Source organism: Camelus ferus, chromosome 8 (genome assembly GCF_009834535.1).
Source record: "Camelus ferus isolate YT-003-E chromosome 8, BCGSAC_Cfer_1.0, whole genome shotgun sequence".
Classification (NCBI taxonomy): Eukaryota; Metazoa; Chordata; class Mammalia; order Artiodactyla; family Camelidae; genus Camelus; species Camelus ferus.
Genome location: NC_045703.1, coordinates 23,654,759 through 23,681,262, shown reverse-complemented (window position 1 = coordinate 23,681,262; position 26,504 = coordinate 23,654,759). Strand labels below are relative to the sequence as shown.

General features: G+C 37.1%; 1 protein-coding gene across 2 annotated transcripts in view; it reads left to right on the top strand.

Annotated features, from left to right (window-relative positions):
* The window catches only part of RARS2 (arginyl-tRNA synthetase 2, mitochondrial), a 57,466-nt gene that overhangs the window by 14,825 nt on the left and 16,137 nt on the right, over positions 1-26,504 (top strand). For both annotated transcript variants that reach the window (XM_006178585.3, XM_032484572.1), the window contains exons 3-8: positions 5,861-5,963; positions 7,321-7,404; positions 13,625-13,722; positions 16,094-16,149; positions 18,478-18,561; positions 21,504-21,580. In XM_006178585.3, the coding sequence (XP_006178647.1) occupies positions 5,861-5,963; positions 7,321-7,404; positions 13,625-13,722; positions 16,094-16,149; positions 18,478-18,561; positions 21,504-21,580 (502 nt within the window). The remainder of the gene's footprint in view (positions 1-5,860; positions 5,964-7,320; positions 7,405-13,624; positions 13,723-16,093; positions 16,150-18,477; positions 18,562-21,503; positions 21,581-26,504) is intronic.

Here is a 26,504-nt window from a genome sequence, read left to right as displayed (position 1 = left end):
TGGGGAGTACCTCAATTTTTCTAGTCTACAAGTCTAAAATTCTGCATATTAAATTTATTTAAAACAAAGGGAATCTCTACTGCTTTGCCTTAATAAAGCTGGGTATCATTTACAGAACTAAAACAAAGCCTAACTCTTCTATTTTTCTAATTTTATTCTAAAATGCTATTAAGTGCCAGGAGAATTAAGAAATATTATTTTTGTTTATGTTGTTTATTTAATGAGATATGAATCAATTTTCTCAGGTCTCCTAATTCTGTCAGTTATACAGTTGACCCTTGAACAACATGGCTTTGAACTGTGTGGAGATGGAACCATGGATTTGGAAGGCTGACTGTAAAATTATACTCGAATTTTTCAACTGCTTGGAGGGTCAGCACTCCTAACTCCCTGCCATATTCAGGGATCAACTGTATTTTCACCTATTGTGAAATTCTATTTAATACTGCTCGTAGTAGACAGGATTAGTAACTTTGTTATAAGCCAGTACTAACTCAGTGGATTCCACTCTGAAACCACAACTCCTCAGAAGTAGTAGGAAAATAACTATTGCTTTTTAAACTTATTTTTTTTTAATTATGAACAATACAAAAGTAGAGGGAATAGTTTAATGAACCTCTATGTGCCCACCACTGTCATTAGCACACAGGCAATTCTGTTTGGTCCGTACCCCTGCCCACTCTCCTCCTTCACAGTGGACTATTTTGACAGCTGCTGCTTTTCATACTCTAGATGTTATGTCATTTTAAAAGTTTTCTTTTAATTAGTTTTTATTTTTATCACAAAAGCAAAACAGATAATCTTAAGGGAGTTCAGTAAAATATAGAATAAAAGAGGAAAAAGTCCCCAATACTCTTAAACAGTAAGAACACTGACGTTAGCGAGTATTTTTTATATTTTCTCTTTAAATATGTCTTTCAAAATCATAACTATAAAACTACTGTATTTATGTATTTTGAACCTTTTCCATTGGCATCATCCTTTTTGTAAATATCACTGTTTTTAACACCTTTAGAAATATCACTTTTTAACAATGGCTGAGTAATACTGTAATGCTCCCCTGTTGATGGACATTTAGATTGTTTTCAGTTCTGACTTTTTATATAATTCACATTCAAGAATTACCTCTTTCTCAATACACAAGGCAAAAGTTCCTTGTGGGTGTGTAATTAAAAGCTCCCAAAAGGGGAATTATATACAAGATCTTGTGGTAGCTCACAGTGAAAAAAAAAAAATGTGACAATGAATATATGTATGTTCATGTATAACTGAAAACTTGTGCTCTACACTGGAATTTGACACAACATTGTAACATGACTATAACTCAATAAAAAATATTTTTAAAAAAAATGGCTCCCAAAAGGGAAAACAGGGATCAAGTCTGGTTGATCAACACCCCCTCAACCTCCCTGAAGCATTTCCTCCTCTTTTGGGCCTTTCATACTGGCAGATAACCCTTACATAATTTCAGAATTCATATTTTAAATATTCTTAGTTTAATAAGTTGGTGTTAATCATTAATAGACTAAAAGAATGATTTTTAAATTTGTCCTTCTACCACTGAACTAGTTGGAAATATTTGTGATTTTTATTGAGATGATTTTTTATTGAATTGGTTTATTATTTATATCTTAAATAAAATTATAGATACTTCATAACTATTAATTTTTTTTAAACTATCTACAGAAAATCACGTGACCTCTTTGGGTTTCCTGAATGTTTGAGAGCCATCTTATACTTTTATGGTCATAGTAAACCTTTCATAAAGTGTCCTAGCTATAAATCAAAAATCGTAATTTAATCTTTGGTATATTCAAATCTGTATATTTTCAATTAATATTATTATAGCTTTTATGACTTTTAACTTATGTATTTTTTATTTTTTAAAATCTGTTTGTGTATTATTCCCATTTTGTTAAACTACCTACTTCAGCTTCCTACATTATTAGCACAAACACCTGACTAAATTATCAGAGTTCTTTGGTAAGAATAAATACAATAAATACATTCAAACCTTATATGGGTTTCTACAATGAAAGTTAGTCTTTAGAAAATTGAATTATTATGTAATCATTAGAGAATAGCCTTAGAAAAGAAACAGAATAGTTTGCCAACCAAGCTAGTATGTGAAGAACTACAGGCAGAATAATTCCCCACGGCTCAGTCCTGGTCGCTATTCAACATTTTTATTTAACATCAGAACTAAAATTATTTTACCAGAACTTAAGTAGGTGGCATTATCATCACCATTTTACTGAGGTACAAAGAGATTAAGCAACATGCCCAGGAGCACACAGACACAGATTAATAGGTGAATTTGGGTCTTTGGTTACAGCTCACATGTCAGTAGTTTAGTTTGGGTTGGTGAGTTTAATCCATACTAGGCTGCTGGCTAACCGATTAAGGCTCAGGAAAATCCTTTATTTCACCAGTTTTACTGAGATAAAATTGACATACAACACTGTGTAAGTTTAAGGTGTACAACATAGTAATTTGTAATTTCATACATCATGAAATGGTTAGTGTAATAGATTTGGTAAACATCCGTCATCTCATATAGCTACAACATTAAAGAAACAGAGAAAAAAAATTTTCCTCATGATGAAAATACTCAGGATTTACTCTCTTAACAATGTACAGCAGTGTTAATTATCTCTGTCATGTTGTACATTACATCCTTAGTACTGATCTTATAACTGAAAGTTTGTACCTTTTGAGTACCTTCATCTAATCCCCCCACCCCTAACTCCCACCTCTGGTAGCTACATCTGAGTCTGTTAGTTTGTTTGCTTGTTTGTTTTTGAGTACAGCTGACCTACAACAAGCACTCTGTTAGTTCCTATTACACAACATAGTGGCTCAGCATTTCTAGACACTGGTAGGTGGGGCCACATCTTGGCACAGCTGGGTTTATGGCCAAGGTAGTCCAGGTCCTGGTGCCAGCCATTAGATGGCTGGAGCAGGGTTACTAGGCAACTGGCTACAGAGTCCCTGTGGGTCCTTGGGCTAGTGCTGGCCCATTGGTGGGCAGAGCCGAGTCCTGGGGTCTGTGGCTGAAGGGCCTTGGTGGTCTCAGTGTTGGTGTTAGCCCATTAGTGAGCTGGGCCAAGGCCCAGTGGGTCCCAGGGCTAGTGCCTGGTCAATGGCAGGCAAGGCCAGGTCTCTGGCTGCAGGACCAAGGGAGTCCCAGAATTGGTGTCAGCTCATTTGTGGATGGGGCTGGGTCTGATGAGATCTTGGGGGTCCCTGGGGTAGTGCCAGGGCAGTGGTGGGTGGGTCCTGGTCCTGGGCCCTTTGGTAAGCAAGGCCAGGTCCCAGGGCAGCTGGGGGCTCTGGAGGTCCTGAGAAGTCTGACCTTCTGCTGGGTGAGGCTGTGTCCCCACCCAGCTAGCTGCTTGGCCTGGTATATCCCATTACTAGTACTGACAGGCTGGTCAGCAGGGCTGGGTCCTGGTGTGGCTGGCTGCATCGCCAGGGGAGCCCAGGCCCTGGTGCAGGGCAGCAGGTGGATGGGGTTGGTCGAAGGTGACTGGCTACAGAGCCCTGGGTGGTCCTGGGGCTAGTGCTGGACCTAGTGGGGAGCCAGACCCTGAGGTGGCTTGATGCAGGGCTCGGGTCCCAGAGCTAGTGCTGGCCTGCTGATGGAGAAGGCCATGAGCTTGGGTGGTCCTGGGGCTGGTGTACACCTTCTGGAGAACGGGGCTGATTCTTAACAGGGCTGGCTGCAGAGTTGAGGTGACCTGGAGCTGGTGATGGCCTGCTCGTAAAGTGTGGCCAGATCCTGACGTGGCTGGCTGAGATGCTCATGGTATCTTGGAAGTCATGTCAGCCTGCTGTTGAGTAGGGCTGTGTCCCAGTGGGTCCAGAGTCCACTGCCGGCCCACAGGTGGGCAGAGCCATGTCTGTTGCTGCAGGGCTCAGGGAGTTTTAGGGCTGGTGCCTGCCCCCAGAGGGTAGGGCAGGTCATGTGACCACCTACAGCAGCCTAGGGAATCTCTGGGCTAGTGTCAGCCATTGGTGTGTGTGATCCATTCCAGGGGTGGCTTTTGGGCTCAGAGGATCTTAAGGCAGCTGGCCTGCTGGTGAGTGGGGCTATGTCCTTATCTTGGGGTATCCTAAGGCTAGTGGGAACTTGCTAGTGCATAGGCTGTGTCTGAGCTCTAATAAGCTAGAGTAAGGATTTCAGAGTGGTGCTTACCAGCACCAGTGGTGGCATGAGCTCCCTAAATTGGCTGCTGCCAGCATTTCTGACCCCAAGGTGAGCTCCTTTGCCTCCTGCCTCTCCAAGATCTCTTCAAGATCGGCTCCTTTCAAGTTACACTTTGCCCTGAGATGTTGTGTGCACCCTTTAAGAGTAGACTCTCTATTTCCCACAAGCCTCTGGCTCTCCTGAAAGTAAGCCTTACTGGCTTTCAAAGCCAAACATGCTGGGGGCTCATCTTCCCAGTGTAGGAGCTGAATGTGGGGCTTAGACTCTCTGCTTCTTAGGGAAAATCTCTCAATTGTAATTATCCTCCCATTTGTAGGTCTTGACTATACTACATCTGTGCCCCTCCTAGCAGTCTCATTATGGTTTCTTCTTTATGTCTTCAGCTGTAGAAGATCTTTTATTCCAGTGTCCAGGTCGCTTTCATGGATACTTCTCTGTAGATAGATGCCATTTTGGTGTGCCCGTGGGAGGAGGTGAACTCAGGGTCTTCCTAGTCTGCCATCTTAGCCACTCCTCAAGGCTCAGGAGAATTATTAATGGTTGTAATTGACTAGATTCTTTAATATGATCAGAAGTCACACAGAATTTTTCAGACATGTGCCTGAATTTCAAGAATGATAAGAAGGAAGTCACTGGTGGATCTATAAAATATGGTCTTTTGTGTTATAGATACAGAGATGGGCCAGACAGATAATGGTTCAACTCCCTTATTCTGCCCGTAGAATCTCATTCTGTAGTTCCTTATTAAACGTTAGATGTTCAATGTGGGTGTGTAGCTATTTGTATATTAATTAAAATTATGTTTATACCTTGAATAATTTCAGACTACAGAAAACTTATAGGGAATAATGTAATGAACACGCTCACTTTCCAACATGTCAGGTCTTATTTTTTTACAAATTTTTTCGTTTTTAGAAATCAAACATTATAGATATCATTGAAGCCACCTATATATACTTTTTTGATTCTACTCCCTACTGTCCTTCCCTAAGGATAACTGTTGTAGCAAAACAAATGATTGTGTTCACTAATTGGTTTCTTTGTTTTTGCATTGTTTCGTCACCAACCCAATAAAAAGGGTGATTGGCAATGTCTGTCTCTTTAAGGAACTACTGAGTGTTAAGAATAATATTCTTCTTTTTCTCATGTTGAAACTTGTATTACAGCATTTAAAAATTTTTTTGCTTTGGTCAGTTGAAGATCAATGAAGGAGCTTGAAAGAAGGAAGCATTTGAAATAGTGGAGAAAGGATTGTAGAAGAGGTCAAGAGACCTGAGCTTTTTTCTGAGTCTGCTTATTAGTTGCAGTAGGATTTAGGGGAGGCATTGAACTTGCCAGACATCATTTTTCATGTCTATAAAAAAGGTGGTTGCTCTGCCTCTCTCACAGAGATACCATAAAGCTACAACCAGGTAAAAGAAGAGGAAGAATTTTATAAGATGATACAAGATAAAAATTCTAAATCAATAAAAGATGATGATATTTCTAGTTTCTTGGCTTTATATTTTGAAAATGTAACACCATCACCTGGTAAAATTGTGCCAACATAGAGAACATAGAGTGATTAGTTTTTGCTTCTGTTTTTGTTATTGTTACCCTAGTAATGTTTTTAAGGTAACAACCTTTTCCTATTTCAATGTCTGTCTTTAGAGAAGTAGCTGATTTTCAGCTTTCTGTGGATTCTTTATTGGAAAACAACAATGACCATTCAAAACCAGATGTTCAAGTTCAAGCCATGAGACTGGCAGAGAAGGTACTTTAGCACTATTCTCTCTTTCTGATGTTAGAATAAGCATATTATTTTAAAGAAAAATATGCTCTGCAGGCTGTCTCAGGCATAATAATGAATTTAGTAGTGTTTCTTTGTTCAAGGCACCTTGGAAATTATAATTTAAATTTATGTTAGCCATGTTCTACAAGGTTAGGATGCTTTTTCAAATTAGTTATAAAACATTCATCTTGTACTGACATTGTTCAATTTTTTGATTAACTACTTACAGGAAGAGTGAAGTGTTAATTAAATTTACAGATTGAAGCTGAATGGACTTCTGAATTTAGGAGAACAAGCTTGATAAATTAGAGCAGTGGGTTGCAATTCTTAAAATGAGTTTCTGAGATGAACATTAAAAATTGACAAATGATTAGATGTAAATAGAACCATGATTGCAGAGAAGAAGTAGTTAGATGATTTAATAAACCTCTTTCATTTCTGATTTCTCTGATGGATTCAATGTCTAAAAGAGGAAAGGATTGTAGAGAATGACCACATCAAAATTGTTAGTGTAATACCTTCAGAAAAGGCATGTTTTAGACAAAGTTCTTAAAAAAAAATAATTACATGTGACACAGAGGAGGGCACGGGCACACTGAAGAAACAAAGCAGTGAAAGTCACTGTCATGGAAAGAGATGTTTATAGAATGAGTATGGTAAAGGAGCTTTGGTAGCTAAATAAATGTTTAGTTGACCACAAAATCACCCCAGATTCTTATCAGGAAGTGTGCCAGCAACAGAATTATCCCAAGTACAATATTTATTTCCTCCTTTTCCCGTGAGTTCTGAAAAATAAAGACTAGTGGCTCTTCAGTGACAGCAGGTATCTCTTCAAGCTCCCTGGATGTGTCAGGTGCTTAGAAATCTAGTTGATTAAAAATGTAAAGCATATTCATTGAAGACAAAGTATTTAAATTATTTATGTTTTTGTGTTGGTACAAGTTGTTTTAGCGGAGGACCTGATAGAATGTCATGTTCTGTCACTCTCATCCAAGGTGAGTGAAATGAAGAGCTCCTTGCATGTCAGGATACGGAGGGTGAGGGTAAAGTGATGCTCCCTTTTTCCATATTAGATGGAGAAATTGAAGAGAGAGAATGGGAATGAGAAAGAAAGAAACTCCTAATACAGATTGGCATTCTAGCCAGGAAGGGAAGAAAATGTGTAAACCCAAAGAGAATGATGGAACTAGAGAGACTGGCTAAGGCCCAGGTCCAGACACAATGACTGTGAGGGGACGCTTCTGCTGCCTTTGAAGCCAGTCTGAGAGTATTAGAACTATAAATCTCACTAGGCCTATTTCATAACATATGTATTTCACTTGATTTGTTATCTTTTCAGCTAAAATGTGATACAGTCGTGAGTGAAATCAGCACGGGTCAAGGGACTGTAAATTTCAAAATAAACAGAGAACTATTAACCAAGGTAAGAATAGGCGATGTTCCAGCTACACCTTCACTCCCTCTCTCTGCTTTAGCTACTTTGATTTTCCTTTGCACATTCTGATCCCTCTGTCTAGAGTGCCACCCCTAGTTAAATCTGCTTCTCCTCCAGGTCTTGGTATTTCCTACTAGTGCCTTTCTGACTCCTTCATTTATATATTCTCATAACACTGTATGTCTCTCCTTTGCAGAACTCATTGTAGTTAATATTTTACTTTCTTTTAATTTGATTAATGCCTGTTGCCCTTTAAATTAATTTCCATTAGGGCTCATAGCATCTGTTTTTCTCACTACTGGATTCCCCATTCCTAGCACAGGATCTGGTGCTCAGTAGGTGTGAGATAAATGAATTAATGTACTCTGTATTGAATACAGGAAAGATACTACTGGCTTCCACTCTGGTAGCCTATAATCTGTTGGAAGCATAGGATTTATAGAGAAGAAACCATAAGACACTTCTGCTTTTAATAAAACAATAAGTTTTGTAAATAGTGTTTGATACAATAAGCATAAGAAAGATCAGAAATGGAGAAAATTTGGATGACCTGGAGGAGTTGGGGAGACTTCATAGAGGAACTGGGTCTCACTTGAATGAGACTGGAGAGAACAGGTAATCCTGGATAAACAGTGGTATGAGACCTTTTGTTGAGAGTTCTGTCTCAGCTGAACTTTAAAATTTATCATAATGCAAGGTTTGGTCTATTATTTGAAAAAAAGAAATACATACCAGGGTTGGGTTGGTCAGGCTTAGTGACTGTTACGGTCTTAAATTGAAAATAATTATAAAACCAAAATTGCTAAGAATACAGTTTCTTACCAAGGTTATATGATTTACAGACATTTACCCATCAGCCCTGCAACTCTTCTGAAGGCTTGTTTCTAGATCTTTGAACTTTTTTGTTTTTTCATTGTTAATGCAAGGTACACTTTTTAAGTAAAATCAGTCAGAAAGACCAGAAGGAAATTGGTTTTGAGCTTATTAAAAAGTATCTACAGCTTGTTGGGCTCTTGATGACATTTCATGTCAACTTAGCAAACTAGTGAATCTAAGGTACCATTTATAAATAAGTGACTCTTTGTTGATGTCTCAGTGTTTATAGAAGGAGAAATACAGCTCACCAAGGTGACTCTCTAAACTTTAGGCCACTTGATATGCAGCTATATTTAACTTTTTTGTTTTCTCTGAGATGGGAGAATATGCTTTGGTAGAATGATTTTGCCTTTACAGCCAGCTTAGCTGAAAGAGCTGTGGTTTATATTTTGAGGCAAGGCATATATTTAGTTAATAATTTAAATTTTCAATGGCCATGAATTGTCATACTTTATTGCAGTTAATAAACTAAGAGATTTTCCTCTGGTTTAAGGGTGCCCACTCGCTCACTTATTAAAAAATATTCCCAAATCCTTCTCAGTTGGCAAGAGTCAAGGCTTTGAGGTCCAGCTACTCTTTCTCACATGGAAACCCTTCTTTCATTGGAGCTTTGAGGATCTGGATATTAGCGTGATTTTCATCAAAGGAACAAGCAGATTGCTCACAGTAGCCCTGCTCAGTGTCACAAGAAAAATACATCCTAGACCAGTGAACACTCTGAAAAAGGATGTGCCTGTGTTATAAATTATAATTTTTTAATAATCCTTATCTGCTCAAAACTCTAATTTCTTCTTCATCATGCTCCATTATTTTCAGGACTTAAACTGTTCATTTGCATGTCTAATGAATTTTTCAGATCACATCAAGAAAAAACTTCAACCCTTCCTAGGACCTTTATAAAACTTTTTTTTTTTTTTTTGCATTTTAAAGTTATCAAGATTGACATGTAGCCAGTGATCTATGTCCAAAATATACTCACAAGCAGAGAATTATGAATTTGTCATTGCTTACACATGTACAAACTTAGCCTTGCATAAAATGTATCTGTTCATGCATTTCAATTGAATTATTAACACTAGTAGCACCAGAGATGATTAAATGTTAGTTTTAAGTTTGAATCACTAATAGTGGTTTATAATGTCTTCATATAAATCATCCTCAAAGGTAGGAGGCTAAAATGTGAAATTAAAGGCAGTAGGAACTGCCGAATCTCTGGGACTAGATAATAAATTTTTCAAAGTTAGAACTATCATGGTGAAGAACTATCACTCTGGTACCAAACTTCTACCTGACAGTAGCCTATAGATGACTTTCAAGAGAAACTGTAACTTCGAATAATAGTTAATTGAGTTTAGGGGGCGTGAAAAAGAGAAAATAGGAATCTAACCAGATAGGAAAAAGGCAAACAAAATCCTGTTTTTCAGATGTGCCTTAGAAATACACATTGAATAACATCATTTTTTATTTCACACGCACACATTCATTTTTTATTTGCCAAATTCAACTTTGCATGGTCTACCAAAATTTGAGGGGGGAGAAAAGACAGAAAAGGTGATACTGATTTAAATGGCTCTAATTCTGCTCATTATTTCACTGATTGAGTTTCTGTCAATAGGCAGTGGATGCATTCAAGTTACGTGTAGTGTCAATTGACTGAACACAGGAAAAGAATGAATAATAAAGCACTTTTCAACTACTGACTAAGGAAGTGAGCAGTCAGTCAAGTGGTGGTAGCATCCTTAGAAGTTCTGTTGAGAGCTGTAGAGAAATATTGACCAGTATAGAACTATATATGTGGTATCTCACAGCAAAAAAAAAAAAATGTGACAATGAATATATGTATGCTCATGTATAACTGAAAAATTGTACTCTCCACTGGAATTTGACACAACATTGTGAAATGACTGTAACTCAATAAAAAAAGAATTATATAAAGTGACAAAAATCATCCACAGAAAATGTGAGGGTAATACACAAACAGAAAATACAGTCAATTGGAATGTTTGTTAATAGGCTAAAGCATCCCCAAAAGTGAAACCTTTGAAAGATTTGATTTCTGTTTACAAACTATATGTACCTACATTACATTAGTGAGTGCATCTTACATTTAAACATATATATTGGTGAGTAGATGGACCTCTAACTTATTCATCTGTTGGAATATCAGGGAAATTTACTAGCTCACTGACATTCTTCTTTGTGCCACTAATTCAGCAAACCTACTGCTTATTATTTGTCAGGGACTATCCTGCTGAAATCTAAAGATACCATGGCTTGTATCCTGCTCTCAAGGAGCTTATGATTTAAAAGAAAAGCATTAAAAAAAAATCACAATACAATGTGATGAATCGTACAATGCAGGCATGTGTAAGATGCAGTCCCAGTGTAAAGAAAGGTACAGGTAAGTCTATCCTGAGGAGAGAGGAAGTAACCTTGGATTGGGATGAAGATAAAAATCTATAAAGGAGATGCAAGGGGAGGCATTCTGGGCAGAGGGGACAGTTTGAGCCAGAGTACAGTCAAGAACATCGCGTTGTCTGGAAAGCAGGTGACTGAGTATGGTTTGCATGTAGGATGGCATAGGGAGGGATCTGAAATTGTACAGTATGAAGGGCTTTACATACTCTGCTTAAGAGTTTCAGCTTTTCCCTATGTCATTATTTTCCCTGGTGTGTTATGTGTACACAGGTGGCACATGTGATGATTTTTGGTATTACTTACACTAATAAAATTTATTTCACTTTACTAGTTATGTATTATCCCCCCAAAAAAAGAAACCCCAACACTTCTAACTTGTGATTTTTGTGGACGTCACAAGGTGCCTTTCAACGGATCAGTTTCCTCAAAATTAAAAAAAAAAAAAAAAAAAGGAGAAATGATATGCGTGTAAAGTAAAAATCAGATCAGAAACTTGTAAAATCTCTTAAGGGGTAGGGAATCACTGAAAGGTTTAAAGAGAACATAGACCTGATTAAATATGTGTATTATATAATAAGACATTTAGGTACTATTGTTTTGTTGTTTTTGTAGGGGTGTAACTGACAGATGGTGGGCGTCTAAACCAGAGCAGAGGGGAAAACAATAATGATATTTAGGAGACAGCATGTGCAGGGCTTGGTGATTAATAGGTGATTGGCTATGGGTGTTAAGGGAAAAGGGTAGATCTTAGGAACTCCTAGATCTCTGACTTGGTTAGCCGGGGAGAGGGGGTCGGTCAGGGTGAAATTCATGGAAATGGAGACTGAAAGGAAGAGGAATATATTCTGTTTGGAGTGCCAGAGAGATGTCCAATCCTGAGTTGGATCTATCAGTCTGTAGCACAGGAGAGATTCTGTTAGGTAACTAGTAGTTAAAATCTTAAGACTTTACACCTAGGAGAAGTGTAAAGTAAGGAGCTAGAGGCAAGAAAGGAGTGCAGGGTAGGGAGTGGGGGCAAGCAAGGAAAGAGGAGACTGCAAAGGAAACACAGGAAAGCAAAACCAGTAGCCTGGCATCACTACAGCCAGGGAAGGAGGGTAGTCGCAAGGAGGAGGGAGTAGTCATCAGCTGAGATGATGGTTGAAAGGTGGGTGCCCCTGGGGGAGGCAGGAAGGGACCGGGGTTAGGGCAGATGACCAAAAGGAACTCTAGGCTGTAGCCTTAGCTTGTTTAATTTTTTTGTTTTACAAAAAGAATATATTCATAAAAGTAGTATATTAAATTCAATTCAAGCATTCAAGTGAGTTTGGCATTTAAAATACTGATTTTGAAAGCACTTTCAGTGAAATAGTAGATAAAGAAACTTGTTAACAGCTGTGTAGAATTGTCAGTGGATGGTTTGAAAGTAAGATATTGTAAGGTACTCCTTTATTAAAGTTGCTTTTTTTGGTTGTGCCAGAGAAATCAATGAACCGAGGGTTATTTGTTGAGAATTCTAACTTTACTGCTATTACCTTTTGTGGACTCTACCATATACTACATAAAAAGAGATGGGAAGTGAAAAGGATGGATAGGCCTTAACCTTTGAATAATCAGAATATGAATTCCCTTTTACTAATGTTTACCTTCCCACTTTCAATCTTCTTATGACCCATATTCTTGAGTAATTAACATTTATTGGGTCCCTAGTATAGGACAGGCACTGTTCTATTTAATGTCTCTATGTTAATCCTTTCTCTCTGTCCTACTGCTCAGTGTGAGTGAAGAGAATATTATTTTCTCTTTATTCTTGGGCAAATGCTGTTTCTGAACCTTAGTTCTTGAAGCTATTAAATGGGAAATATTGCCCATTTTAAGATTGTAAGGCTTGGAGATAACACAGAGGCATCTAGACTTGAGCCTAACAGTCTATCGATGCTTCTTGAAAGTGCTGCTTTGCTGCCTCCGTAAATTCTCTGTCTTTTCCGTTAAGTAACTGTAGTAACCAGCTCTTAAGTAAAATTCTTCATGTTACAAACTACATTTTTAGGACTCAATCCTGTTTGAGAAGCAAAATCAATAAAGAGTAAATAAAAATCTATCAGTAATTTCAAAACTCTACATTAAAAAATAAATACATAAATTAATGCATCATCACCATTAGCAAAAATTAAGTATGAATTTTGTGAACGATACAGTAGATCTATGTTAATAACTAAAAATTAACCTGGAATATGTCTTGGCAGTTGCTGTGATATAGCCTTCTTTCTTTTTTTTTTTTTTTTTTAACTTTTGTAACCAGTAGGCATTTGAATTATGATTTTTTACTCATTTTCAACCATTACTTGTGATCATTCGTGTCACAAAAGTATCAGCACCATGAAGACTTAACACATAAGCTGTGGAGTGAGCAGAGTTTTTGCTGTATGACCTTGGGAAAGTTTTACTTAACCAGCCTGAGCTTCTATTTCCTCGTTTGTAAAAATAATCCTCATCTCAGGGTTGTAGTGAGGATTAATACATATAATACAGATAAAATGTTTAGTACAGTGCCTGGCACATGATAAGCATTCAACAAATACCAGCTGCTGCTTCTGGTTTTGTTGTTTCTGTCTGCTGTGAGACTTTTGGAAGTTACCTCTCTAAACTTCAGTTTCTTCATCTGTGAAATACCTACATCATTGGTTACTATAAGGATGAATAGATAAGATGTATATACCAAAGGGCACAGAGCCTCAGGAGATGTTAACTCGTATCATTACTGCTCAGACTAGCGTTAGCAATAGGAGAAGGTGGTGCTACTCACAATGCTATAAAATTCTTAGTCCCATAAATTAAAATGAGCAAATTAGCAATAGTTAGTTCCCAGTAAAAAAGTAATTAAGAAAATTGCATTTTTTTTCTGTCATTAAATCCCACACCTTTTACTTTTCAGACAGTGCTGCAACAAGTGATGGAAGATGGTTCAAAATATGGATTAAAAAGTGAACTTTTTTCTGGTCTTCCCCAGAAGAAGATCATAGTTGAATTCAGGTGAGTGCCCGCTCATTTTATGTGTTGATCAATCAGCTGGCTGGGCATTATCATCTAGGATCTCACAGAATTATACATGGAAAAATTAAAAATCAGTGAGATTACTTTATTTTCTTAAAATCACAGTGAATTTATCATTAAACTATGAATAAAAATGTTGGGACTTTAATCAAAAAAGTACCCAGTGATTATTATAGGTTTTTTTTTTCTTTTTTTAAGTATTTAGCAGTTATTTATTCTTTTAGGAATATATAGTTCTTCATTTTAGCAGAGTCTTAAGGGATAGATTTTGACTGTTTTTTCAGTTTTTAGTTCCCACATATAAGTAACACCATGCAGTATTTGTCTTTTTCTGTCTGGCTCATTTTACTTAGTATAATGCCATCTAGTTCCATCTATGTTGTTGCAAATGACAGGATTTCCTTCTTTTTGAGGCTGCATAATATTCCATTGTGTATATATACCACATTTTCTTTATCCATTCATCCACTGATAGACACCTAGGTTGTTTCCATACTTTGGCTATGGTGAATAATGGTGCAGTGAACATGGGAGTGCAGATACCTCTTTAAGACAATAATTTCACTTACTTTGGTTATATATCCAGCAATCCCACCTCTGGATGAGAAGAAAGTCTCCTCCCTATTCCAGTTTCCCAGTTCTCTACATATGGGCATTCTCCAATACCAATTTCTTGCTTACCCATCTAGAGGTATTCTGGGCATTTATAAACAGATCACATGCATTATACCATTACACGTGTTCTTCTCCTTGCTTTTTTCATTAAACAACGTATCTTATGTTCCTTTAATATCAGTACATCCGGGGCTGACTTATTTTTATTGTTTTATGGTATTCTGTTGTCTGGAGATTTTTTTTTAATCAGTTTTATTGAAATATTACATACAGTACGATACAGTTCACCATAATTCAACATGTAATTTGATGAGTTTTGGCAAAGATGGCCAGGTCACATAACCACCACTACAATTATATCAAACAATTTCTCTGTCTTTTTTTTTTTTTCAATTTTATTTTTTTACTTTTATCTGTTATTCCCTTTCATTCTGCTTACTTTGGATTTAATTTGATCCGCCCTTTCTAGTTTCTTAAAGGAGAGCTTTAGTTTATTGATTTGAAACCTTTCTTCTTTTCTGATACAAACATTGCATGCTATAGATTTTCTGCTTTTAGCTACATCTGACAAATTTGCTAGTAAAGCAGTCCTGAGGGTCACCTTGTTTGCTTACATTCTCTTGGGGATTATAGTCCTTCCTTGTTCTGTGGTTCAGTTTCATAAAATTTTTCTGGTTGTTTAAGGCAAAAGGGTAAGTCCAATCCTTCTAATTCTCTCTTAACTAGAAGTGGGAGATTCCTTATTTTTCAACCTCATAGAAGAACATTTACTTTCTCTCTCATAATGATTGCATGGATATACTTATAGTTTCATAATGTCACAATTACGCACAGGTACCTGTAGGATCAAGTTTTTAAATTGTAATACCATTAAAAGGCTAAATAACAAGGCTTTAGAAACAGACCAAAATTAAGTGTGGTTTCTACCACTGTTAACCTGCTGTGTTCAAGCTACTATATCTTTTTTTAATATCGAGAAACTTAGGAAATTTTCAAACATGCACAAAAGAGAGAACACGTATATTAAATCCCATATGCTCATCATTGAGATTCAGGAGCCCTCACATCACAGCTCTTCTGAGCATTAAGTGAGTTAATGCATGTAAAATGTGTGAAACTGTGCCTGTCAGGTAGTGAGTGCTCTAGAAGCATGTGCTATTATTACATTATTGATTACAACTTCTCCACTACATGTAAGAGTGATAAATATGTTGCTTGAGAATTTGGAGTGGTGAATCCAGTTTCTGGTTATTCTGCGAAGCTTTATACATAAATATTTTTATATTTTTCACTTTTAATTTCTGATCCAATAGATATTGATAGATAATATTCATATAAACAAAATTTCCTTGGGTTCTCCAGTAATTTTTAAGAGGTTATAGTGTTGAGAACTAGTATACTAAATTTAATTTCCAGTGATCTACGTTGTTTGTATCAAAACAATCTCTCTGAATTTCTTCATCTTTTTATCAATCCTTAAATGTGTCTGCTTTGTAAGGGTGCCACTTCTGTGTGTGTCTGATTACCTCACGACTCACAGGATCTGTTTCACTAAGAAAGATTCTTCCTGAGATCTAATTTATCTTTGCTCTAAACTTCTAATTTTTAACTATCTTTGCCCTAAATTACCAAATGCCCTAGTCCACAATTGTATTAAACTATGGCACTGTGACCTAGTTCATTTTAGAACTCTTGTTCTTAGAACAGAAAAGTAATTTTTGCAATTATTTTGCAGTTCACCTAATGTTGCCAAAAAATTTCATGTTGGACATTTGCGTTCTACCATCATAGGTAAGTGTTGTTAGTTTCACAGAAAATACTGAACATGCCTTTCAGGCAATATTCTGTAATACAGTCTAATGGTTTAATGCTTAAGTAACAAAAGGACAAAAAACAAAAAAGTTGAAATTTATATGAGCTTGATGCAAATTAAGTATAGCACGAAATGTGGAAAATTGGTTTAGAAATGGCAACAAGAAATGTGTTTCAAAACCAAAAGATTTAACTGGTTTAACTGGTATGTATGTTAGGATTTTAACTTTTTAAAAATATGTATGCATATGAAGAAGAACTGAAAGATGCTAAAATGAAAATAGTTATATGGGATTGATAGTCATCCTCCCAATTTTTTTGCTCATTATTTTGTTTCAATAAAAAAACTCAGTCTCAATCATGTGAGTACTAACTGGAGTTTTCAAGACTGAAAATTGAAACAAGACTAGGCTATTTATATAAAGAGAGGTTACTGTAGTACTTCAGAGCTGTAATTCTTCCGTGTATAATATGCTTATGATTTCCATTTATTTAAAACTTGACATTATGTAGCAGCCCAGTTTTAAAACTGCACTTAGAATTGCATAATATCAGAATTGGAAGGGACTTTGGAGTTTATCTCACATAATCTGTCTTCCTGTATACCCTTGCATGCTTAAGAGAAGGCAGTTTAATCCATACTAGAATACTTCTAAGACTTGGAGGAATCAGTATTTGTGGCATAGATTATTCCTGAATAAGTCAAGCTCTCATCATTACAGAGTTCTCAAGCAGCATTTTAAGAGAGGAAATGACAGAACTTGATAAAAAGGGTATAAGAAATACACTGTGTAAGAAAAGCTACATGAATATGTGAAAAGCATAGGAGTAATTGATGGGTAAAGCAAGATAAAGTTGTTTAAGCGTTGTTAAGGGAAATATTTGAACTAGGAAGAGGTAATATTTATTGAAAGTTATCATGTTAAATGTTTTCATGTATTATCTCAGTTTCACAGTAGCCCTGTTTGGTGAGTACTATTGGTTTATGGATGAGGAAAGTCAGATACCAAAATTAACTCTCCCCAAATCAGTATTATAGCCAGGATTTGAAATTAGGCAGTCCAGTTCCAAAAACCTGGGTTCAGGCATTTAGTTGGATTTGTAAAATAATAAGAAAAAAATAGGAATACAGCCTAAGTACCAGCTACAAATGGTGATTCCTATTGCTGGTACTATAGAGGTTAAGAAAGTCTGGAAGGAAGGAAGCTGTAGAAGTCGCTACAGCTGATTTAAGTGAGCTCTGCATATTGGTGACGCATTATTTGCAGAAAACTAGATCCACTCTAGTAAAAGCAGGAAGGCATTTATTATGGGATATTGAATAGTTTGCAAAGTTGGTGGGAGTGCTAAAGAAGCTTGGGATTAAGCTGACATAGATGACTCCCAAAGCTGTACCATAGAACTTGGTGGTCAAGGGAACTTTTGCCTATTCTGCAGTCACTGCCACGACCACAATCAGGGAACTGCCACTGTTCCTGCCATGCCTCTGGAATTCAGATTAGCACAAGAGGCCACCCATATCCTATCTTTCAACTTTTGTTGGAGGTCATTTGACAGGACACTAGGACCTCTAGTAGTGATGCCATTTTAAAGACAAAGCCTCCACTACTGTGCTTGTCAGAAAACATAGAGTTAACTCCCTTCCCACCTTCTAGACTAGATCTTACATAAAGTGTATCTGATTGTCCAAACCTAAATGACTTCTGGAACTCTTAACTGCAAGAGATTCTGAGCAATGTAATCTTTAGCTTTCCAGCCTCTGCAGTATGTGAGGGCACATTAGAGGGAGAGTGGAATAGATGTCGAACTTCAGACCAGCATCTGCAGTACAGGAAGGTGAAGGCCTTGGACTACTACGTGTTGTTAGGGAGCAGCATGAGAGGATAGGCTTCAGGGACAGAAAGAAGGCAGAGTGAGCTATTAAAAAAAAAAAAAAAAAAAAAGAACAGCATTGCTGGGTTCCTCGGGGCACAGTCAGATTGTATATTTCTCATTAATTACTGAGATTCTGTTATTTCCTGTCCTTGGAATAGCAATTACTCTAACATGTGTTCCTAACCCCTGTTAACGTTGATGAAAATTGGGAGATTCTTTAGAATAACTACCTCCAAAAGGATTCCTTACTCCCTTTCCGTAACATAGATGAAAACATAATAATGAACGTTTTAGTGGGGGGGAGAAAAAAGGTTGTTAGTAAATTTTGCCAACAGAATTTTCTGTATTATACTTTGATATTAGAGAAGCACATGGTTCTCATGCCAAAACAGATAACAAGAATGAGAAACTGTATATTTTATTGATTATTAGGAAATTTTATAGCAAATCTCAAAGAAGCTTTAGGACATCAAGTAACAAGAATAAATTATCTTGGAGACTGGGGCATGCAGTTTGGTAAGTAAGATTGAGATTTTATTTTTCATATCATTGTTAAGTCTTATTTCTTTTAACGTCATGTCACTTGATCTCCTGGACAGAATATGGGCAGCATCCCATTGGATGAAGTAGTGCCTCCTACCTGTTTGTTTTCCTAACGGCTCTTGTATGTTATTTATCTTGCATAAATCTTGTATTTTATTTGTTAGAGTAATTCTCACCATACAAGTAAGTTTTCAGGGAGGAAGCTTCACACATTCACATAAGATTGATAAATACACAGTTCTGTGATTTTATTAAAGAAAAATAGCTTACATTCATTAGTTAAATGTAGAATTGAGTATACAGGGAAAAAGTTTGCGTATACACCCTTTTCAACCACAGCCCTGCCATTTTTAAAACTAGTGAAGTCCAGCCTCCTTGGGCCATTGTGTATGACACGGGATCTGTCATACGCTGGGCCGGGATCTGTCATACGCTGGGCCAGTGGCCTAAAGGAAAAACAAATAGGGTATTTTGGCTTGCTCTTAAATTATGCAGGTAGCAGGGTGGGTGGGGTGGGGGGAATAAAAAAAAAAGAATATGAAAACAAATATATATATATATATACATATGACTGAACTATTATGCTGTACACCAGAAACTGACACAACATAAACTGACTATACTTTGATTAAAAAAAAAGAGAAAGAAGTGAAAAAAAGAGAGAGGAAGAGAAGAGTGAGACCCAAATATTTGAGTGCCACTGGTTATCTCTAATGTCTCGAGTTTACTGAGAACCATTCCTAGCTCATAAACTCCAGCCATCAAGGTGTAGAAGGACAAGATAAGTGAAGATGCCTTAGTAGTGAAGGACTGGTGGCCTGTGAAATGCAGACTTTTAATAATCTCTGGCAGCTACCATCTGCATTTTAAGATCCAGCCTTCATGTCACCTCTGAAATGTACTCTCTGACACCCAGACACACCCTTGCCTACCTCACGTCTCCACGTTCCTAGTACCCAGCTCTACTCAAATAGCTTCTCTCTTACTAGATTCTTATTTGTGTGCTCTCTCCCCTGCTAGATGAAATGTTCCATGGAAGCACGGGCTGTGTCTTAATTATTTTTGTAACCATAGTGCTTGGCACATAAGAGGCACCCAGAATGATGAATGAATCTGTCTTGGGAAGTACTTCACAATACTACTCCAAAAGAAAGGCTAGGTGATGTTTTAGAACTGTGCACTGCCAGTTCTGAAGTTCACCGATACTATTGTGTTCCATATCCAGTGAGATGAAATCAAAGTTTCCAAAAGACAGATTTATCATGACCTTCTCTTACGAATATTATCCTTTCAGTTAATAAAAATCTTTTTTAGACCCTTAAAAGGACAGAACTTAAACCTAACAGTGCCCTTACTATCCACTGTGGAGGAACAGAAAACATGCCCTGCATCTTAAAAACCCACCTGCAGTTCACAATAGTGGGTACTTAGAGGTCTGGGCTCTGGGCTCAGCAGTCAGATTTAATAGAGGCATCCGCATTATAGGAGTTTGACTGATTTAGGCATCTCACAGCCATTAGCAAATATGTGATTATGATATTCATTAAAATTTAGCTGCAGGGTTTTATTATAGTGATTTTTCTCTAAAGGACTACTGTGGTTAACAATCCGTGAACATTTCCATTATAACATTATTGTTAAAGAGTTTTAATTTTGGCTGTTTCAGCTATCCCCTTTTAAAAGTTGGCAGACAGTTCCTAAGTACAGAATTAGTTTTTGAAAATAGGTTAAATGGTAAATGGAACTGGCCTTTACTTTTCATATTTCTGTTTTTTAGATCACCCTGGGTATCTTTCCACACCCCACTCCCAAGACCCTAAATCATAATCACATTTGCTTTGGCTTGAAAGTGAATAGTGCTGGTAAATATTTTAGTCATCCTTCCAGTTCCTGTCTAGGTTCTAAGATTGTCTACCCTGTGTTTAGTAACATCCCACTTTCTTCTGAGCCTATATAGAAAAGTGTATGTCAGCACCCAGGGGCAATAGCTTCTTTAGATGGAAGCTTGGTAACTGATATGGTTGTGGAAACAGATTAGTTTTTAAAATAATTACGCTATCTATAAAATTCCTCTTGGCCTCAGGCTGCATATATATTTTCAAACCAAAATTATGCTCATTTTTTACCAAAGCATCTTAAGAGTATAAATATTCATAGTCTATAGGAGGAATTTTCATTGCTAGTTTATAAACTTCAGTTACTATTTTTTTTAAAGGTTCAAAATAATACCCTTCCTGAACTCTGAATTTATCATCAAAGACTGTAAAAAAAAAAAAAAAATCACTGGCAAATAAAAGACAAATATATGGCCGGATTAAAGCATTTTGTCACTTGGTCACCTTGAATGGGAGAAGTAATCAGGGCTGTTTCAAGTTTTACCTTCAGTTATTTGTTCAAGAGCTAATGTTGTAACACACAGCCTATTCCTACCTTTGTTTTATTGTCACATCTGTAAGTTTAAAAAAGAAAGTTTTGAAATCACTTTCCCATCAGTTTCTTTTCAGAAATTTTGAATGCCTAGTGCCTGGCATCACTCTCCTTCCACAGAGTGGCTTGCTCAATAAATGCTTGCTTTATTAATGTCTTCTAGGGAGGTGTTGGGCACTGCTAGCCCAAAGATAAATTAGTCCTAGACTCTGCCTTTGATGAGCTCATAGTCTATTGGTTTCTGTGAAATTAATTTCAGTGATCTCCTCAATATATTGAATTTTTGATTCAATTTATGATTCAATATATTGAATTTGGCTTGTGTCAGTTTATGGAGTAGCAGGAGGTGATAGTGTGTATTTTGCAATATTCTCAGGATGCGTAATTATGAGAGGTGAATCTCTTTATGGAACTATACCTCTTCCCTGCCATGACTGTTCTCTATTGTTCCATTTTATAATTTTTTCATTTACGGATTATTGTGGTAGGTCTTCTGGGAACTGGCTTCCAGCTGTTTGGCTATGAAGAAAAACTCCAGTCCAATCCCTTACAGCATCTCTTTGAAGTAAGTTGGCAACAAACAGTACTAGAAAATGCTTTAACTTATTTTTTTCAGAGCACTGTGCAGCTTAGTAACACATTTTTAGTCCCAGAGGTTAAAAAAAAAAAAAAAAAAACCAAAAAACTGTTCCTTAAAACAAGGAACCAAAACAACTGAAAATGTTGCTTATATTTTACTAGGAAGATCTTTTCATTTTCAAATCCAAGTGTTTATTTTATTACTATTTTAGTTGATTCGGGACAGTATTTCTTCAGGTATAGAATCTTCTAAGCATAAACACAGAATAACAGATTCAGCATAGAACTTCCTCGATTTGTATTAGCTGACATGTACTGCAGCTTTCTTCGTGGGAATAACTACAATTCATTTAGACTCGAGTAAACACATGTATATACTTTTTTGCTCTTGTTCTGATGTGAGGGAAGGCACATGTATAGCTCTGTGAATTTGTGTGTTCTTTTTTCATTTCTGTCTTTCAGCTCCTTTTCCTGGCTTTTTCCCTGTGTGAACTTCTTTCTGTTCTCCTTCATTTAGTCCCTTGGATATTCTGCTTTTCTGTCCTCAGTCCTTCCTGGAGTTCATTAATAAAGCCCTTCCTGTCCAGTTAATCCCCAGGGATGTGTTTCCTTTTCATTGTCCCAGCTGTTATCTCTCCTGTTTCTGGGCCTGGCAAGAAGAAACACAGATAGTGTATCAGCCATGCTGGTGACACACGGGGAGATCTGACTAAGGATGTGTGTGAGGAAGAGCACTTGCCGAAACACCGCCTTACTTCTCTAGCCAGAGCCACAGAGAGCGCGTCATCATTTTCCTTTCTGTTAAATTATTTTTCTCCTGCAGCTGGCTTTGTAGTTAAATTGAACAAAACACATTCTCATTCTTAAAGACCTTTAAAAGTTTATGATTTCCTCCTGAGTCCATGCCTGCACAGTCCTTTAAATGCCTACATTTCGATTTATAATACTAACCAAAAAGATTTTTTTCTCTTTCCCATTTAGAGTTTTATTGAGAGGCAAGAGTTAAAAAAATTAATAATTCTTTATGGTTGTTTATAAATAAAGTATGCCACCCTAGTGCCTGAAATTTTTACTATGTTATTTTTTTTTAACTTTAAATAGTGGTGACTAATTTTTAGCACGAGCTTAGTGAACTTTTCATCAGATCCAGGCTCCAGAGACAACCCATGGTACAGGAAATACAGATACCCAATTGGAGACCTTGTGTCACTGAGAGAACATTTTTTAAGAATTTAGAGTACAGTTTGACATATGAGAGTTACTACTCTCACTTTTCTCCCACCCAACCTCAGTTTTTATTTAATCCTGAAAATAGTAAATCTTTGTTGCCCATAATGTTTTAAATATTTTAGTAAATCTGTACTGTTCCATCTTAGAATTTTTTCCATTTATGGATTATAGTGGTAGGTCTTCTGGGAACCAGCTTCCAGCTGTTTCTAGACATACGTTTCTTTCTACACAATTTCATACAATTTCCTGCCTCTTGAGACTCATAAAAAGTAGGAGATCACACATCTGTGTTAGAGTTTGTTAGCTGATGGATGCACATAAGGAAGGAATAAGAGCAGCGGGTACTTTTATGAATCACTAAAAACTCAAGGAACAATAGCGTTGCTGTCACTAAGTGTTCTATTGCCTAATAGCTTCACTGGGAAGCAGTATTTATAGACAAAAGAGGGCAAGTCAGACACACCCAGCTTGCTGTTTGTAAGGGAAGATAGAAATCCATTAGAGCTTCTCCTTTCTGTGCAGGGCAGAGAAAATGCAGAGCCTAAAGTGGCAGCCTTTGGGTTATTTTATCTTTGTGCTAATTTTTGCAGACCCAGTTTCATTTTAAAATTACAGTTGTCACTGTAGATTACTTTCAACAACAACTTCTAGACTGTTGAATGAGGAATTTCTCCCCCCCCTTTTTTTTTGAGCTTTACGCAAATATTAATAAATGATTTTATCCTATTCCTCAACAGAAAACTTGAACCATGGTCGAACCCATTTTTTCCCTTCTCGAGTTATAGTTGGAGCTCATTGAGAGAAGGGACCTGTCTCCCTGATCTTTTACCTGCAGCTTCACACACCAAGTGCCATGCAGTAAATGCTTAAATGAATTTGATCTCGTCTTCCCCTTCCATTTAAGTTGTGGCGTGGAAAACCTACTGTAGACTCCAAGGAAGGGCTAACTGTCGTACAATACACTATGTACCATCTGTCAGAATCTACTTACTGTATCATGCAAGTTTACTGGTGAAGAACTGAAGGGCCAGACCGAAGATTGCAACACTGGCAGTCTGGCTTCAGAGAGCTCTGTGCACTGCCCTGCCCCGCCCCCCACCGCACTACAAAGTGCCTTTCTGAGCCATTCATTTCCATTGGTTGTAATTACTTACAAAGCGATTTCCTTTCTTTCATCCTTGAATTGCTGTCCCAAGGGCACAATTAGTAGTTTGGTTTCGGCAGTTTCAGCCTTCTGCCATACTTGAGTTACATTCGGCTTAGGCCATCCAGGGGCAGATTTTGTGGCCCACCTCCCTCTAAATTGCACCATGATCAGTATCCCCCCAGTTTGCGTTTCTCAGCCTGTTAGAAATGATATTACATGCTAGTTTTAGTGTCTCTTTTCTGTGGTGAGAATATCTAACACTTACAGTCATTTCTCTACTGCGTTTCCATTTTTGTGCTTTGCTTCATGACCAGTGTTTCTCTGTACCTATAGTCATTCTTCTCCCAGGATGTCTGGCCCTATTGTCTACGGACCTAAGACTTTGGTTAGCCAACATTTGAGACCTTTTCTTTAGTTGTTCTAATTTGTTGTCACAGAACAAAGAAGTGGTTCTGTAATAGTCCCCCCCCCTGAGAATTGGCTGATGAGTTAAATTACAAATGTATTTGTTATTTAAAATTCACACTGTGGATTCAAAGAAAACATTTGTAATCAGTTTTGGAACAGTTGTCAAAGAGCCTTTCCACTTATACCTAAAGTAATTTCTTATGGTAAAAGTTAGTAAGTGTTAAATCTAAATCCTGGATATATGGGTATCATCATTTAATAGTGTTTTAATAATTTTTTAAAGTAATTTCTCAGATTCCTCCTAGATTTAAACTACTTGAATGGACCTTGATAACATCTAACACTATGCTTTTAAGAATCTATAACCCAGCTGCTTTTTCTGTTTGGGGTTTTTGTTTCTGTTTGGGGTTTTTTTTGTTTGTTGTTTGTTATTGTTGTTTTGCCACAGAAGGTTTAAGAACTTGACTCATTCCGTGTTGCTTATTCATATGGATTTTGATAACTATAGAAATTCCTCTTAAATATGAGCAGCCTCTCATTAAAGGTAAATAATCATGCCAATAAAATATGCATTAGCCCTGTACCGCGGCCCTGGCATTTATAAAGGTTCAGAATGACCCCTGCAGTACTTCATTACTTTGACCCTGCCCCTTTCTAAAAGGATCTGAGGTAACTATGGTGATGGGCAAATAATTAAAAAAAAAAAAAAAAGACATAGAAAGTCAGAGATGATGTATTACCAGGTAATGGTCTATAAGAGATTTTACCCTGAGTTTCCCTATATCAGTAGCAAGAAAAAAAGTGGTAAGTAGAAAATGGGGCAGGACCAAAGCACTTAACTTAATGAGAGGTAATGTTTACTTGCTCCCATTTTTTTAAATGTAGAGGAAGTGTCTGTTCCTTTTTCCTGGCTTTAGAATCTCAAAACAGTTCCTCAAACTTAAGAAGGTAATTCACGACAAAATAAATTCTAGACATATATAGGATTATTTCTGCAGTTAAGATCTTTTATTTTTTAAAGAATTGAATTCAAAAGTTCTTTGTTGGTTAAGTCACATTACTTTTTTCAGGGAAAGTGATTGTTAATGGTTGGTGTAGATTTTACTCATTATAACACTTACATACCAGAAATAGCTTTTAAATTATAAACCTAAATCTGAACCCAGCCATCACTTTTGACAGTGGTGGGAGTCACCTTAAGGCAATGTTAGGGATCCCCCCGCTCCAGATCATGCAGAGGCTCTCATGTGCATCCAGGGCAGCCATAGAGGCCTCTTCTTGGCTTCAGTCCACACTAATCTTGACTGACATGCCCAGTATCCAAACCTTCATGATGCCTTGGAGGCACACACAGCTCTGCTTGTGTGACAGGCTTCACCCAGGAGGTCTTGCTGTGGCCCGGAGACCAGTCTCCCTGTGTAGGGACACGGTGAACTATTTCTGTCTGCGGGACCACTGCCACCTGAGCGGCTGCCCAGCTTCTGCTGTTTTGGGGAGTGTTTCTCTCATCCCCTCCTCAGTGCAGGCAGTTCTCCTTTCCTCTCTTCTGGCAACTTCTCCGCTTCGCCATTGCTCTTGACCGTCCTCCCCCAAGGCACTTGCCTTTCTCCCTAACCCCTACTCTCCTGGAATAGCACTGCAGTGTCCCATTGTCCTCTGAGTGTTTTAGAACAAGGATGGAAATACCAAGTAAGGCAGGAGGACACATTAAAGCTCAGTCATGATCCCACCCACTGAAATGTGCAAAAAACTCTCTTTTCAGCATGAGAAAGTATTTATTAGGCTCTAGTACACAGTGCTCTGCGAGAAGTTAGTAATTATCACCCTTGGAAAAAAGTGTAAAATGTCTTGGATGTTATTATATACGTTCAAAGGATAGAAAGAGGCGATTCCAGATGTTAAAAGAAGATGAATGGATGGTAAAATGCTGTTTATATGCTGCTAATGATGTACTAATGAGGAGAAATTTGGAAATTAATGAATTAATTACTTTAAACAAGTTATTTTTTTACCTAGCAAGTTTTTACTTTATTGTTAACTGTTTGATGTATTGATAATATTTTAAATTAGATTATTTGGAATTTCTCTAGTATTTCATTTGACATTAGGAATCTGTCTCAAGAGA